The sequence below is a fragment of the Corythoichthys intestinalis genome, chromosome 3 (assembly GCF_030265065.1).
Source record: "Corythoichthys intestinalis isolate RoL2023-P3 chromosome 3, ASM3026506v1, whole genome shotgun sequence".
In the NCBI taxonomy this organism is placed as follows: domain Eukaryota; kingdom Metazoa; phylum Chordata; class Actinopteri; order Syngnathiformes; family Syngnathidae; genus Corythoichthys; species Corythoichthys intestinalis.
Window position 1 is genome coordinate 31,970,542 of NC_080397.1, and position 17,305 is coordinate 31,987,846.

Below are 17,305 nucleotides of genomic sequence, written 5' to 3' on the forward strand. Positions count from 1 at the left end.
ATCTTAGAACTGTGAGGCAGACGTGCTAACCACTCAGCCACCGTGCCGCCCTTTTTTACTTGTACTTGAGTAAAATTTTTGTTTGACTACTTTTACTTGGGTAATATTATTTTTGAAGTAAATCTACTTGAGTATAATTTTTTGGCTACCCTACCCACCTCTGGATACCGGCAAGAAAAAACGTAAGTAACTTGAAGGAAAATGACCGGGCACCACAGGTAGTTCTTCTTTGTAGTTACTTTCGCACCCTCAAAAATCAATTAAAAGTGAGACAGAATGTTTGCATGTATGTTCTACATAAAAGTAACGTCAATTGATTTTTAAGACCTTTAAAAATCGTATTTAAGACCTTTTGTTTGATTTTAGGACAGTGTTAGATATTGTAAGGCCTTAAATTCAAATTATTGTATTTAAGACTGTTTTTGACCCCATGGATACCCTGCACAGGTCCAAGACACAAATATAACCACACTAAAATGACACTGGATGCACATCATTATTCATTCATTGACTCTCAACAGTATGTTGTTCATAAGTGTATACCAAACATGTCTCAGTTACCAACAGTTGCATCCTAAACATAATGAGTGTCAAATTCTAAAATGTCATATACTTACAAAATAATACAAAGACATAGACACATAGCCATTTAAATGCATTTTATTATGTGCTCTCTTACTGATAAATGACAGGTACTGTAAATGGCATTGTCATTCAGTAAATGATCATTTGCATAAGGCATAACATCAGTGATTGCTATAACATGTCTGCTTCAACAATAATGTTTAAGAAGAGATAAAAGGCATGATTGCATGCTCTGGCTTTTACACAGCAGGACAAATATAAACTAGATAATAGTCGCCACAAAGCTTCCAAAAGCTTTACTACGAAAATTTGCATTTTTGTGTTTTTATCGCTCAGTCTGCTGAATGTGAATAAGGGTTAAGAGCCTCAGAGCCTCAATTCAGACATTGTACGACAGAAAGTCAACACTCGTGCTCATGGAGAAAACACAACAGGATTCTCAGGCTGCAAACATAGCAATATAATCCGCTAAAAAAAGAAAAAAAAAAAAAAAAAACTCCCCACTGCTTCAACCCTCTTCCACAAATAAAGACTACGTATTCTCCCAGGAGAGTAAACTCAGCATGAAAACAAAGAACTAAATCCCACAAAAGTAGTGAAAAATGAAGTGCAAAACATTTCAACAATTTTGATAAAAATAAAACTTCATCAAATTTTCAATAGGTAAAACTCTTTAATACAACAAAGCAGGAACTAAATTAACATAATTCTATATTTACATATTAAAATACACTGCTTTGTAGTTTTAAATTAGTGCTTACTCTATCACCATGTAACACACTTTCCCTAGTTAGACACTGGAGTCCTTGATGGTAGCACAGCTCCCTGCCTCCCCTTGTTAAGTCTGGAAAAGCCTCCAAGGGAATTCCCCTCCTGGGATTTTTGGTGGGGAAGGCAGAAGGCTGCAACGTTTGAACAGACAGCACACAGTAGCAGCTGAAGAATGATGAAATGATTCAGAACTTCGCTTCCCTGTTTGAAATGTCATGAGACAAAATGTCCACTAACCTGGGTGGAAACACAAATAACTGAACTGATTGTCAGTCCACTCCTGGATGAGCAAGATTGATTGTGGCAAAGTCGAGATGCACTCATTGGATGGTTTTGGAGTTGTCTGACCTAAGTGCAACACTGGATCCATCTTGAGATGATAGGAGTGTTTATCATCATAGAAAACCAGTCTTTCGATAGACCGTGGAGGATTATCACGTCTACGGTGTGTTCAAAATATGCATTCACAAGCCAACTTCACAGCTGACAAAACGCTGAGCACGATGTGTCAGCAACAATTGGCAGTGGTTGGTGGATTACATGAGGCGGCGGAAGAGGCTCTTCACTCGGCACTAAAAGACCATTTGATTGCCAGCAAACAAGTGGGTCGCTTGAATAATTCATAAGAACAAACTGAGAGCAGAAAGCAGCTGCGTTGCTTTGGATTTAGGCCATTTGCCGATTTGTGTCTCTTTAGTTGCTCAGATAATACAAGAATGGCACAATATTAGATGGTCTGCATTTCCTCTTGGCTAAGTGTGCACATCACTTGCACATGAAAAATACCCCACTCACCTTGAGATCGTTCAATACTTAGACTAGACCATCATAGAGAGACAAAGCCTGAACAATAGAAGGGTCGGCCTTGGAGCCTTCCTGGAACTCCTGCAGAGTCAATTTCCCATCGGCATTCTGGTAGAGGAACATGGAATAGAGAAACCATTACTACAGGATTACCAGCAGGGGGCAAACGTGGACCCTAGCGCAGAGAAAATTGCAGTTTTTCAGTGCATTTGGACTGATTTGGACTTCAGCCAATTCACTAACACAAATCACCAAGTGCTGCTTGGATACGCCCACACAGACCTCAGTTCATCATTCACAGGAGACAAGTTGATTCCCTACATGCAAAGAGTGGGCACTAGTCTGGCACTGAGGGCAAGTGTGGAAAGAGAGGAGACTATACAGTATAATATTGACAGCATGAATGACACTGTGATAGTGTTTGCTCTTCTAAATGTTTAATACATCAATTCCAGTTGCCTGCGGCAAGTATCCCTTTTATTTTTAATGGTAACTAAGACGTACGCACTGCTCATATACACATCAAGTCAATTGAGCTATATAAACACTTACCTTGTCCATCATTGCAAAAATGCGGTCCACTCGCTTTTCTGGTGTGTTTTCTTCTTCTGGCAGCTCCACAGTGTTTCCCTGGAATACAAACTCATTAGACTTACCATTTCAAAAACAGACAGACCTAAATACAGTGGAACCTCATTATCAATCATCAGACTATAAAAATTAGCCCTAAAAAAACGAAACAGATATCGCATACGATGTTAACACGAGATGTTAAAATACTGGTGTATACCTGACCTCAGTTCAGTGAGAAGTTAGTTACTGTGATTTCCGGACTACTGCACGCACCAGAGCCCGGACAGCCCAAATTTCACATTATTAAATTTTTTAAAAATCCATAATGATGCCACACATTACTAAAAGTCACAGGCGTCCAGGTCTTATTATGGGATACAGAGATGTTACACAGAAATATTTGATTGTTCAAAAAAAATCTTTATTAATAAAATAAACATGCATCAACACAAAAAAGTTTGGTCCTCTTCATTCATATGCAGCGGCTTATCACTCGGAGGAGCCATACACCACAAGTCCCACTTATGTTCTCTGAGGCAGTCTGAAACCCTAAAAAAAAACTTTTAAAACTAATTCATTACATTTACAAAGAAGAAAACAAAGTCAATTTTACCTTGCCCTCAAAGATGAAAGGGGATGAAGTCCTCTTAAAATCACAGCCGTAGCATCTGATATACACTGGGCTAACGGCTATTAGCGCAAGCCATTGCATAGCATCTTTGTTGTAGCACACTGTGGCAATCCATCCTCTTGAAATCAAAACTATGTCAGCACACCCAGGGTTAGCCTTAAAACTGTTTTTTTTGTAATGGGATTATGCTTCAGACGGAGCCTTCCTGGGCAATATCTCTGAGTGCTGGTTCAAAGCGGTTCATCAGTGCTAGCATAGCATCCTCATGTCATAGCAAACAGTGGATATCATTCTTTTGTAGAAGCATAAAGCATCAGACGGAGTCCAATTCATCTATAAAATCTAGTGCGATTAATCGCTGAACTTGATTAATTCGATTGGAAAAATTCTTCGAGTAGAACTTTGCTGCTTCAAGGATTCGTTTACTTAGAGCAGTACTTCTCAAATAGTGGGGCGCGCCCCCCCAGGGGGGGCGCAGAGCGATGCCAGGGTGTGACCTCGGGGAACATGCTTTTTTTTTTTTTTTCTTTTCTTGCCGTACTAGAATAAAGTGTACTTGCACGTCCACTCAGTGGGTGGCAGTGGCGCTCTCATTTTCAAAGTGCGCGCAGTATTTTTGAAGTAAGAAAAAGCACACGGAAGAGACTGACATGAAGAGCTGGAGAGTTCCCCATCTTGAGTTGTGCGCCGTTTTCGAAAGCCGTTTTCCGGCCGGACTCACGCAGCGACCCACTGTCTTTCTCCGGTTCTCATGTGTCCGCCCGAGAAGTGCCATTTTCGGCTTGGGATCGTCACGACGACCGCCCTCACCTACGGTTGTCCCTCGGCCGCCGAGAATGCGCTTTTTTCGGCCCGTTTGCCTTTTGGCTTTGACATTTAATACAGTAGTAGATAAGGAAAGACCACTGTTTACTGTGTCTAAAAATGATTATAGCGGAAAGCCGGAAGCCAAATCAATTCAGACGCCACTTAAGGACATTAGACCCCAATCTCATTGATAAGCCGCTTGGTTGTTTTTCAGCGAAAACGTGCCGAATATTGCCAACAATGGTCCCGCTTTGTCAGTGTTATATCAGTAAACCAGTGAGCACTGTTAGCTTGCTCAGTGGAAAATAACCCCACATTATTGCAAACTGGAGGTGATACTGTGAGCAGCGAAAATAAAAACTGTCCTTCTGTCCAAAGACACTCTTTTTTTTCTTCTTCTTCTTCTTCTATTCAGTTTTGTTTTTTCGGTCAATTTTTTTGGCATATTGTCCTCATGAGTTAATGTTTCCAATCAATTTGAATTTGTTATTATTTACTGATTTTATTTTTCAGTATCAGATGGTCAAAAATGTACCTTGAGTGTATTTTTACAGTTTGGATGTGACTTTTTAATTCAGGCAAATTGATGCACGTTAAGTCTTTTCTGTTACAAACAAAACAATGTTAATAAAGTTGTACTTTATAAATTGATCTGTTATTTTCTCTAATAGAAAAAAAAGGATACAAGTTGAGGCAGAGGCGCACTTGTAATAGTAATATTATAGACAAATTATACTATTTACAGTGGCGGCAGAGTTTGGGGGGGCGCAAAACATTTACGTCTTCCTTGGGGGGGCGTAACAGAAAATAATTGAGAAGCACTGACTTAGAGTGACGTTATAATGGTTTGTTTTGAAAGTGTTGCATTTAGTTTTATTGATTAGGTTGGATACACTGCCCTCTGATGGAAGCAGGGAATATGCCATAACTCGTCAGTGGTCAATGATAATGATTTAGTTTTTTGTTTTGTTTTTTTTCCATTCTCTTTTATGTTTTTTCATTGCAAGCAAAATAAATGAAGATATTACTACCAAAACATTTGTATTTGCAATCATTTTCTGGGAGAAATTGAGCACTATCCGACTGAGTTGCAGGGGTGACTACATATTTGGCCAGCAGTGTATTTAGCAGTTTTTTGTGGGAATATGTGTTTAAATGATTTGTTCAGAGCATTGTTAAAAATATGTATATATGTATATATACACATACATATATATATTGTATATTCAAAAATAAAAGTTTGCATTTAAGATAGAGGGCTTTTGTTATGCAAGTTAGCCGATTGTTCTTTTGTTGTACTTTGATCCTCATTTATTATTTTTTTAATCGCTTGACGCTAAGATCGGGTATTTTAATTTATTTTTGAATGCATTTATTGCTCTTATGAAAGTGCAATTCTGCATTGTTTGAAGAAACACAGGATTTTTATTTTCGCATTTAAGGCTCTTTTGAAAGTGAAATCTTAAAAAGCCAAAATAAATATTATTGCATGGATAACACTTGTTTCTTTGTTTAACATATCCTAAAATTTATTCTGCTATGCATTAAATGTTCGTAATCCAATTCATCCAATTAATCGATTCCCTAAATCATCTATAGCTGCAACCCTAATAAAATCCCCAGAGGTTTTGATTAAGTCTGTCAAAGCTTCTGGCAAACTGTCGGTGCTAGTGTAGCAGCTGCGAGTCATGACATGGCAAAATTTAGAAATACATTCTTTTAAAATATTTCTGGTCATCGATGGTTAAACTTAATCTTGTCTGTAGTGGCAAGGGTCTTCTCTTGGCAGGAGGTTGTGTACCTGAATGTACCTGAAATTAAATCATTCACTACCAAACATGTCACCAAATATCTCCTTCTTTCAAGCCCACAGAACATTGTGTTCTATGGCTACATAAACACTACACTCATAAAACTTACAAAAAGACAGATTAGGAAAAAAAGGTTTGTTCCCACTCTTCTGTTCTTTAGTTATAAGCAGTTGAACATCATGAACAATATTGCTTATACGTCTTTGGTAGTGAATGACTAAACAAGTTACCTCACCAATGGAGCCTATGGCGCTATCACTGAGGGTGCGTTGGGAGAATGGAATACAGTTTAGAGTTTTGTCATAATGGAATACTTGCATTGATGTTAGAGACTGAACGCACCCTCAGTGGCAACATCTTCATGACACACCGGGTTGCAGAGTGAAATGAAATCAAAACATCATTTTAAAAATATTTAATGAGAAAATATTAAGCTTGTTTGTCCGGGCCCAAAAAAATACCATAAATAAGCTACCTTCATTGTAAAAGTCGCAGGGAGAAAAAGTAGACTTATAGCCTGAAAAAATGATAGTTTATAGTGTTTTGCATTTTCTTTAACCTTTTGCACTTAATTTCCAACACTTAATATTTGCAAAGATGGGAATATGCACGGCCAGATCTGTGCTGACCAGAGATAGCTCCTACCAATCAAATGTATATACAGTATGCCTTTTCATTAGTTTTGTGAATATTACATTAGTGGTTAATTTTGTTTTACATTTGCGGTAAAAAATGAGACTGCAACATGCATTACTTTCTGGTATTTTCATTTGTTATTAAAAATAACAATTAACTGGGTTTGTTCCAAAGTGCGGAACTTTCTTCATGCATGATTTATTTATATTTATTAAAATAAAAAAAATGAGGGGGGGGGGGGGGGGGGGAGAGAAATTTGAATCCAGAGGATTGTGTTTGACCTTCAAGGTTCCACTGTATGCATTGTTTGGTCAACTTACCACCATTTGATAAATTGCATCTACAATGTTCAACATCTCATCGCGGGTGATGTAGCCATCATTATCTAAGTCATACAGCTTGAAAGCCCCTGAAACAGAATCAAAGTATTCAAGTTGACCAAAGCTAAGTCACTAATATGGGCTGGTGAGAAAATGTCATCGTCATTAATTAACTATAAAACATGAAAAAATATCATGCACAATTGTTCTTCTACAAGGATTAAAAAGACTAAAAACATTCCGAAACACATAGTTCCGAAGCTTCTCATTTACATGTCAACAATAGTAATGAAGTTTACAGCTTACATCTAAGTTTCTCATCCAGAGTCCCCCGAGAGGTCACAGATAACGCCTGGATGAATTCAGAGAACTCGATGCGTCCATCCTAGAAAATGGCACAAGTGAGAGAAAAAGATAGAGGACTTTTATTTCACATTTACACTTCATGCTGCTCAAAACAAGGCCAGACGTTTGTTGCTATTTTTTCCTTGCACCTAGCGCTCTCCCGAGGCAGAAATATGTCACCTCTGGTCATTAGTTAGATGGATGCCAATGCTTCACCGTCTAAAAAGTTTCACTACACAATACAATTCTACTTAAATTATTACAGCTAATTTGTCATTCTGATAGGTCTTGTACAGAAGTGGAATGGAAGGCCATGTACTGTGGATTCAGGCAAACTTATCACTCAAGTTATCACCGTAACAGTGACCATCTTATATAAATTGGTTTCCTTTTGGTGCATCAGTCAGCCTAACTTCCTGGCTACATGCTTCCGAGCACTTAGCTGTGTGCTCCAGATGGCAAAGCAAGCCCTTTGTATGGCTTTCGACACAATAGACTATCCCAGGTGGCACGGTGGATGGCTGGAAACCACAAAGATATTGTACAAAGAGTATAGAAAATAGAGTAAAAGTAGTAAACAACATTTACAAAATAAAATGAAAAAAAAAAAAAAAGCACAGCAGCAAAGACCGAATCGCAGTATAGTGATGATTTACTGTATATACTGTACTTTGTCCTTATATAACATGCTTGAGTTCCCTTAATAAAATGTGCAGCTACAGGAAAAAGACAATCTAATTTGGCTTGAATGAGTCGGTACTTCCTATAACCTGACTCTAATTAGCAGCTAAAGAGCAGTTCATTTTACAGAAATGGAATCTTAATGATATCATATGGGATGCAAAAATCAATTAAAAAGCGCTCATTCACATTATTTGTATCCAAAAATGGAAAAATCAGACCAGAGCTCTGCCTGTTGCCAGCAAGTCTCCTAGATTTTTTTTTTTTTTTTAAATATATAAATAAGTAACAGGCAGGGAAAATAGCATTGTTGCTTTCATTTAAACAGTTCTAAGGTTTTCCTATAGTTAACTACAAACCTTATTTTCATCAAACACATTGAAGACAAAAGAGGCAAACTTTGTGGGATCTCCAAAGGGAAAGAATTGCTTGTATATCTTCTGAAAGCCCACAGAATCAAGCTGCCCGCTGGGACAATCTTTAATGAAGCCTTTGTACCTGTAAGAACAAAAAGATGTAGACATAATGAACTAAAAGAGGTAGTGGTGAGACTGAAGGGTAGAGTTGAAGTACCGTAATTTTCGCACTATAAGGCGCACCTGACTATAAGCCGCGACTCCCCATATGTGACACGAAAACGGCATTTGTTCATAGATAACCCACACTAGACTATAAATCGCAGCTGTCTTCACTGTATTATGTTATATTTACACCAAAGATATTAACCGGTAACCCTTTACTTGACAACGGCATCATACGACTGTCATGAGACCAAATATACCACCATGAAGCTTTGAACCAATTGGCTGCAAAGCTTCATTTGGCCATCACTGCTCCCTTGGGGGAGACAGTCAACCTCTGCTGCCACCTGCTGTCAACACTGCTGTTGTCCAATATGCTTCCAAGCAGCACTACAGGTGTAAATAACAATCAAAATTCATGTTCTGTGCTGATTATTTATTCAGTTACCATTCCAGTTGTTTCATTAATTGCTATAAGGTATTTGGTAACACTTTATTTGACAGTGGCGCCATAAGACTGTCAATAGACAATCATAATTACGACATGACACTGTCATGAGCATTAATGAATGCTTATAACAGATGTAATTTATTGTTATCCGGCAAATCATCTCACTTTTGAATGGATGTAAAAGATCTGAGCTGGACATAAATGGATTTAGTGACATAATATGCCGAATGACACTTAATGACATCTGTCATAAGCATTGAGTGTCATGTCATAAGTATGACAGTTGTATGACAGTCTTAAGACGTTGCTGTAAAATAAAGTGTTCCCAAATACCATAACTAGCAATTAATGAAATAACTGGAACAGTAACTGAAAAAATAAATAGCACAGAACATAAATTTTAATTGTTATTTACATCTGTAGCACTGCTTGCTAGGAGGCATGTGTTACCTATTAACCCAAATAAATCAACAAATAAGCCACACTGGACTATAAACCAAAGGATTCAAAATGAAGGGAAAAAGTAGTGGCTTATAGTCCAAAAATTACGGTAGTCTTGATAAATGTCTCATGTTGGCATTGGTCATGTAGTAAGGAATCAGGATACATTTGATGAAATGGATGAAGTGCAAATTTGTATCGTTCACAAAGACAATTGCACTAATCCAATAGCAAGCCCATAGTGGATTTCTGTAATTGAATTACTCTCTAATCTTCTTTTGATAATATATACAGCTGAAAGATAAGTCTGAGCATTTCCCTTTAACCTTGGAAATGACATGTCTAAAGACTGAATTAATGTAATAGACTAAATATAGAAGCAATTCAATAGCAATTTCAAACGCAGTCACTCAAACCTGGGTAGTTTTTTTGTACAGCTCAATCAAGAACTGTGGCAACCAGAATTAACACGAATGATTCCATCAAGGGGTAAGCCAAAGTGTCTTAGCCTAAACCAGCAGCCACCACCTAGTTCTTCACGAAAGTGCAACGTTATGTATTACTTTCCACAAAGGAGACTTGTATTGTTTATGTGTTTGAAAATCTACCTATTTATTTCAAATATGTTCCCTGATACAGGCTGTAGGAAACAACATTAGTGAGCAGTTAACGTGGCAGCCGGTTGCTGAAAAATACAGAAAAAAATTGTGTTTTGGGTGTTACTTTCACCTTCACTGTCCCTGTGCTATTCAGATTAAAAGCTGTTCAATTTAAACTAAAGCACTGAAGTTTACTGACTGAAATTATGGTGCTGCTTTAAGAGACTGACTACTGTAAATATTTCATCAGGCTATAAAAAGCTACATTGAACTGATGAAGCATACAAAATAATATTTGCAAATGAATTTGGCTTTAGCATACCATGCCAATTTGAAATGTTTATTATTTCTTTTCCCCAAAGTCAATCAGTGAGATTTTGTAAAAAAAAAACCATTTTAGAAAGATTCTGTGTATTACATAGGCTGATTGAATCAATCAGGTCGCGCCTAAAAACACCTTACGAACAGATTTATCAAACGGGTGTTCTGTTATCTGGCTTTCAAATCTAATGGATAAAATATCATTTTAATTAATTTGTTGCAATGTTGCTGGCAATTGTTTCGTGTTTACCAAGCATTTGATGAGATATCACAGTGGACACACACTGTCACAGTGTCAGACTGTCTTCACAGCCTTAATCAGAATCAACTTCACTTGTCAGAACATGAGCACATATTAGAACTCTGACATGGTGAGAGATGCACAGCCTATGCTTGGAGTCGAGCTTGCAGGGACATAGCAGCAGTACAATTGGATATAAGACTACGATTGTGAACCATCATGGAGATTAAGTACTTATTACTGGACCACAGGTCCACCTACCGGGGAGGGTTTTGATTAAGCAATGTACAGGATACCAGTATTGGCTGGCAGCAACTTAAGTGCACAGTGACATTAACATTTATTTCAGGTGATTTGAGGGAATACTAATTTTGTGTCTTTATTTGGTAATAAGAAAGGGTAACAGGATTCTCTGGGCAACACAAACAGTTTTCTAACCCTTCTGATACTTGTGTCTGTGCATCTGCTCTAATTACAAGCCATCTGGCATTTCCCCTGGTAAAATTTTCTCTCATTCCACACCCTCAGCAGTGTTGATTGCGACTCATCTCCAAGTGACAATTCATGCAACTTTCCTAAGAAAAACTGAGAGATGGAGAATTAGCTTGCATCATAAGGCATAGAAAGGGGTTGCGTGGTATGGGGTGGAATTCTGCTCCAGTGCACTGAATAAACAGGCCAACAACAAGCTACCTTCAAGGCGTCAGACCATCCAATTGTCCATTTCTTATCAGGCTCATAAAAAGTGACTATCTCTCAAAGGCAGAGCTCTTTTCAAGCATAAAGAATTAAAAAGTGAAATGCAGAACTAAAGCAGGAGAACTGAAGTGTGAACAATGACTGCGATATTGCAGTACTCCTTTTTCTTTTTAATCAGAAGTGCAATTCTTTGTCTTTCATAACCCGCAAGGCCGCAACAATGGCTCAGCAGCAAACAAATGAGAGGACTGCACTCATGCTTGATTCATATTTTTAAAGAAGGTATATCGCCTGTTACCTCAGCGCCCCCAGCTGGCAGATTAACAATTATATTCAGAATTCACACCTCCACAGTAATGATCACCCTCACCACTGATGTGCGACTTCTGGTCTGGGATGTCTCTTCTGCTTAAATAAGTGTCATCTACGCAAGTACTGTAAATGTGACACCAAATCAATGTGTGGGCTCTAATCTGATAAAAGATTGGGGTACTGATTGAAGAAATAGTTCCCAGCAGCCTAGTGAAGTATTGAGTCCTCCCATGATTAAGTAATTTAAAGTCAAATTTTCGAATGCCTCTGCCATTCTTCTCTTATTAAACGTTTCTTGTCCAGAGAGAGAAAAAAAAGGTAGTTGACACATTAGTGTTACCAAGACTGAAAGCTATTCAGTCTCAGAAAGCCTTTAATTTTACTGTATTTTCAGAGCAGAACTGACACGAACAGGACTTCAAATAAACTTAAAATGCCGTTTGATTGCATGGAATCACATAATTAAAAAGGAAAGCCCACACTTACCACTGTTGCACCTCTTTTTCCGTAACTGCAAGAAAAATAAGAGTGAAATTAGTAGAATATATTTAAAGCCTGGTTAAAAGTATTAGTATTTTGAAAATTACAGATGCTGCAAAATACACTTAATTGACAATAGCAAGTAGCCAGGTTACCTTGAATGGCTAATTATTGGAAAATGTGATTGTATCAGAAGGTCTGATGAAAGAATAATCATTTAGCCGGGCCATTTAGGAAAGAACTAGTTCAAGTGAACCCTCAGGACACGACAAGAGGACAAATAAGGCACAGCAAAGAAGGGTCAGCCACAGCATTAACAAAGGGAACAGTTTATGAGGCTTTCCTTCATCTCATGCCTACACGGGAACTATTTTCTATAATAGCCAATTAACATAACCCTGCCAGCTTTGCATCTTTTCACTGATGTTGAGCACAAAGGCCAACCAGCGCAGATAAACTAAAGCTAAAAAAAAATGTACACAGCAATGATTTGCTTAACTGCAATATATTTGGAGGGAAATTTGGTAAAAATAACTTGAAGTTGTTAAAATATACCTATGTTGTACTTGCAGCTAGACCAACTTGTAGTTGTGCAAAGTAAATTTGTAAAAATCAGTCTGGGTCGAAATGTCGATTGGGTAGGCAAGGAGGCAATCAAACTGATCAAAACGCAAAAGTTGAAAGTTGTTGAAACAAAATGGCTTAATTGAAATGTCTGAAATGCTAAAGGAACAAATTTGTGAAAACCGTCAACATTACGTTTACGTTTGATTCATTTGAATGTGTAATATATCATTAGCTTGATCAAAGGCCCTTAAATCGAATTGAATCACGTCTGATTTTATGTTAATAGCAAATATTGCATTGTTGTCCACAAACACAAATCTCAATTAGATACTATTAAATTCCAACCCCCTATGTTGAAACAAAGGAACATGTTAGGGTAGTCCAAACCATATTCAAGTACCAGATTGTACTGTAATTGCTGTACAAAGAAGGGCAGTTATTGGGGAAGCCGAGTGGGGTAGCTTTCATCTGTACAACTCACCTAGAAAGGCTTCATGTGCCCCTGGCATTGAATGTCACAGTCAATCTCAGTACTGTCAGCCAAGATAACTGCCGTTAAATTGCCAATGTAGTCAGAAATGGAGGGAGTTCTGCATGGCTCTGATTTACTTTAAAATGTTATATAACTCAGTCAGCGCCAATGTGCAATAATGCAATCCGTCCATGCAAGAAAGCGTGGAGCCTACTTGGCCGGTTGGCCCTGAAGGGTCTGCTAAAACCCTTTCCGCTTGCACTCTGTCACTGTGAGCCTCTTCATGGCTCTGACAACACAGAAGAATCATCACGCTATTAGATGGGCCAAGCCTACACCCTGGAGACATTTTAATATGACCGCTGGTGTTTCCATGTGATTTGAGAATCTGGCCTAATCTTGGATCGCTTTAAAAGTGCTCTTGTAGGCTTTTAAATGACTGTGCAATGTCTTCATGTTTAGTTTACAAAAAATGTCTTTGCATTTAAATTACACATTTGACAGATCTCACTGCAGGCCAGTCCTTAGTTGTTTTTACAAGCTATTATTTACCAGACAAAAACACCCTTCCTCCTTTTCACCACGCACATAAAGAGACACTTAGTAAGCGATTCCCTCAGTCACTGTCAAAAACCGCAGGATTGGGGTGATGAAAATGGAAACAAAGAAGAAGGTAGCAGAATTAATCAAAGTAAGATTGATGGGATTCTCATATCGAGAGAAGAACGATCTGAAGGAGAACATCTTGGTGCTTCTATCAGCGATGCTAACCAGATAAGATCCAAATTATACTATTCCCTTCCCTGCTCAAAGAGGGCAATTAGTGGATGAAGCCAGAGAGAATGGGAGAGTGAGAGGAAGAGAGTAAAGGACACCAGCAAGCAGGCCAGCCCAGCACGAAGCCACGTCTTCCTACACAGCAATTTCCTGCCGCAGCAGCCCTTCTTGCCTCTGCTGTGGAGAGTGCCACCACACAAATAACACTGTCATTAAGCAGCCAATGGGTGCCAGCTCCCACTCACACCTGCACAATGCACTGATCAAATGACAACAATAATAAGGATGCTGTGCTCCAACAATAACAAACACACTAAAATCGTGTCCTCCACATGTAGGCGTCATTTTTGTTAATTATCAAACTGAGCTCAAATCAGATTGAAAACCAAGGGACTACAATAGTAATATTAGTCTTTTATTACAAATCATCAAGAGGAAATGTACATTACTGTGACTATAATGTGTGTTTCTGTTCCAACTGAATTTCTAACTGCAGAGTAACTGTAGAGTAGTCTTTTAACATATAATTCTGTTCAAATCTAATTACACCCTTGGTGTGAAGGTGTATGTAAAAAGTACTTATTATTATTTTTAATCTTTTTTACATTGGTAAACAAACATTACTATTAAAGCATGCCTTTCCCAATCACAGTGTGCTTTTTTTGCCCAGCTTGTATCTTGCTTGTGCCATTCTGGTCAGATCGTTTCTAAAGGAAAGGGTGAGTGTGAGCTATTTGCTGGAGAACAATGCCAATTCTGCTGTTTTTCTTTTGTTTTATTAATGAAAAGTTCCATCTAAGCTCAATAAAGACAAGCAGAAAGAGATCAAAGGACACTCACAGTAGGTTTTTCTCGTCAACTCCTCCACCACCTCTGGCTTGAGCTTGCTGTTGGATTTACCCATGATTTTCAGCTCTCCTCCACAGCTTCAATTCCACCTGTTATTACCTGAGCCTGCTTCTCTGCCAAAATATAAACAAAGGGAGGGCAGTTACGTCCAATGCAGGGACACCAGTAAAATGAAGGAAACACGGATCAGTGAAGTATGGTGAAGAATGTCTGCAGCTCCAGCCAGGCAAAGACACCATAACTCAAATCTAGCTGAACACACTCTCCGTAGAGCCAAAGGTCCCTGCAATGAAGAGCCTTCAGGTTGTTGATATTTTTGACAGCACGACGGGGTTGCTCTTCACAGCAGTCCATATGAGAAGAGTGGTACTTGGAGGCATTGGTCCATAGAAAAAGTCACCACTCTGCAGGTGAGTGACGAACACTTCTGCCTTTACATATATGGTCTTCCCATTCCTTCTTTAACAATGCTCTCTCTATTGCTCTGGATAAAGACGCCACCTCCCCCACATGCTATTTGACGGATGAAATAAAGTGCCTAAGAGAAAAGTCAACGCAACAGAACAGAGAACTTGAATACTAGAGAGCTTCAAAGAAACAAAATTACTGGTCGTAAAATATATATATCTATCTTGCTCATTAATGGAAAACGAGAAAAAGCCAGGTTGATGCGTCATTGTACACTCTTAGGAGTGCTCCCTGTTCTTAAAATAAGCATGGATTGTCTATCAAGCTTAAATAGCAAATTTGAAAGGTGAAGGTTCTCTCCTCCTCCATTCTGACTCATAGTTCTCCCCCATTGCTGGCTTCAAGACAACATGGTACGGTGATTTCCTCCTCTCTCTGCAACCGCAATAGACAGGAGATGAGAGATAATGGAATTTCTCTGTACCAGAGGCTCGGTGTCAGGGAGGCACTGAAGCCTGACTGCAGCCACACATGAGCTATAAGTAAATATGTGTGCAGGCACCTTCACTGCAAAAATCTGCATGTGTCCATGGCCAGTGATGTCCTGCAGAGGTAAGCCATGCTGGGAATGTCCATCTTGAGTCCACTGGCTTCCTGAGCTGCAGTATTGCTATGGACACAAATACACAAGAGAGCAGTAATATAATGATATAGTGAAATGAGTCGCGCGTTAACCTCAAACCACAGACTTGTGACTGGGTCGGGAAACAAAATCATAGAAAAGCTTTCAACAGTCAGAGAACAAACGAGAAGTGTTGGCATTTAAATTAAATAGAAGTGGTCTGTGTGAATTAAATCTGTGTCCACTGCCCTAAAAGAAACAGGTGGCATAAGAAAAGGCTCAACTTATATCATATTGAATGAATGGGGATGACTCAAGCCATAAGCAAACAGATGGTATTTCAGTATTTTCACCTATGACGTGGCAAGAAAATACCTATATCGAGAAAAGCGGCGGCGGCGGCGGCGGCTACTGCGGGTAGGATGTTGCCTGGCAATACCATAGCAACACACAGTTTATGGCTACAGTACAACAGCTACTGCATGTTTTGCTAGTCATTGAGCGCACGACGTTTGGCACCAAAACGCAGTCTTACGAACCGACGAATCTACCGAAACAAGTTTAAAAATAATAACAATTTTAAAAAAAAAAATACCAACACACACAGGATGGGACTAAAAGCCAGCTTTAGTAATCATTTATCATTTTACCTAGAGTAGAAAAGAGGAACGGAGCCGTGCGGTCAGCCCAAAAGAGAGCAGAGATGAAATGCTGCCGCTGTTCCCTCGCGCATGGCCGCGTGTTATCCTGCTACAAGCCGCCAACAGCGAGTGACGTTCAATCTAGCTGCTGGCCTCACTGCACACATTCGTGACTCACAACGTCGTCTGTGTGTGTGCGTGTGGAGGGGGGTTCTGAACTTTTCTCTTCAATGGCCACTTATACAGAAAAATCTATGGACGCATTTTTTAAAATAATACAATACACACTCAATTAAACGCAATGGCTGCAAATGACAGTGCTAGACGTCCAATCTTTTTATGACGGGGAAGGGCGAAGTTTTTGATCAGGGGTCAGCATCCCGTGGCTCTAGAGCCGCATGTGGCTCTTTAGCGCTGCCCTAGTGCAGTGTTTTTCAACCGGTGTGCCGTAAGAAATTATCAGGTGTGCCCATAGGCGGAGTTTGACTTTTGGGGCATGGGGGGGCACAACATGTTGATGACCCCGAAACGCAGTGTCAGCAATAAAATTAACTTACAAGAATATTTATAATAATAAGTAGAAAATGAGTGTTTTGTCATTCTTGCGGGGAATTCAAAATCAGGCTGTTTAGGCTATACTTTTCGCCAAGATCGTCATCCATTGAATATGGAACGCCCACCGGTGTCGTGCCAATGAAGTTACCCCAGTCAAAAATTGTATCCCCTGGGCGGAGCCACTGTGCTGCACTGATTTCCATGTTTTGGTGATGACGTCAGCTACGAGGTTTTAAAATGTGGCCCATCCATTAAAAAAAATAATAATAATAATTTTTAACATTTTTTTCTTTCATATAACGTAACACATGTACTGAACGTAAAAATGGCAATGTTTCACTGTTTTACTCTTGGACGACCTATAACTGCTATTACTGTAATTCAA

At 38.9% G+C, this 17,305-nt stretch overlaps 1 protein-coding gene across 2 annotated transcripts; it reads right to left on the minus strand.

The window, feature by feature from the left end:
- Positions 1–626: 626 nt before the first annotated feature.
- ncs1b (neuronal calcium sensor 1b) lies at positions 627–16,547 on the minus strand. 2 transcript variants are annotated; one of them, XR_009062826.1, is made up of 10 exons: positions 16,375–16,547; positions 15,665–15,772; positions 14,686–14,807; positions 12,036–12,060; positions 8,324–8,462; positions 7,245–7,323; positions 6,939–7,027; positions 2,713–2,790; positions 1,594–2,268; positions 627–1,521 (listed from the first exon to the last, which is right to left on the minus strand). XR_009062826.1 is itself a non-coding variant. In XM_057832810.1 (9 exons), exons 3-9 carry the CDS (start codon positions 14,747–14,749, stop codon positions 2,170–2,172), a joined length of 573 nt encoding a protein of 190 aa, XP_057688793.1. In that variant the 5' UTR covers positions 14,750–14,807; positions 15,665–15,772; positions 16,375–16,547; the 3' UTR covers positions 628–2,169. The 2 variants fall into 2 exon arrangements, 1 of the variants encoding a protein (XP_057688793.1); XM_057832810.1 differs by having other exon boundaries at positions 628–2,268.
- Positions 16,548–17,305: the final 758 nt, after the last annotated feature.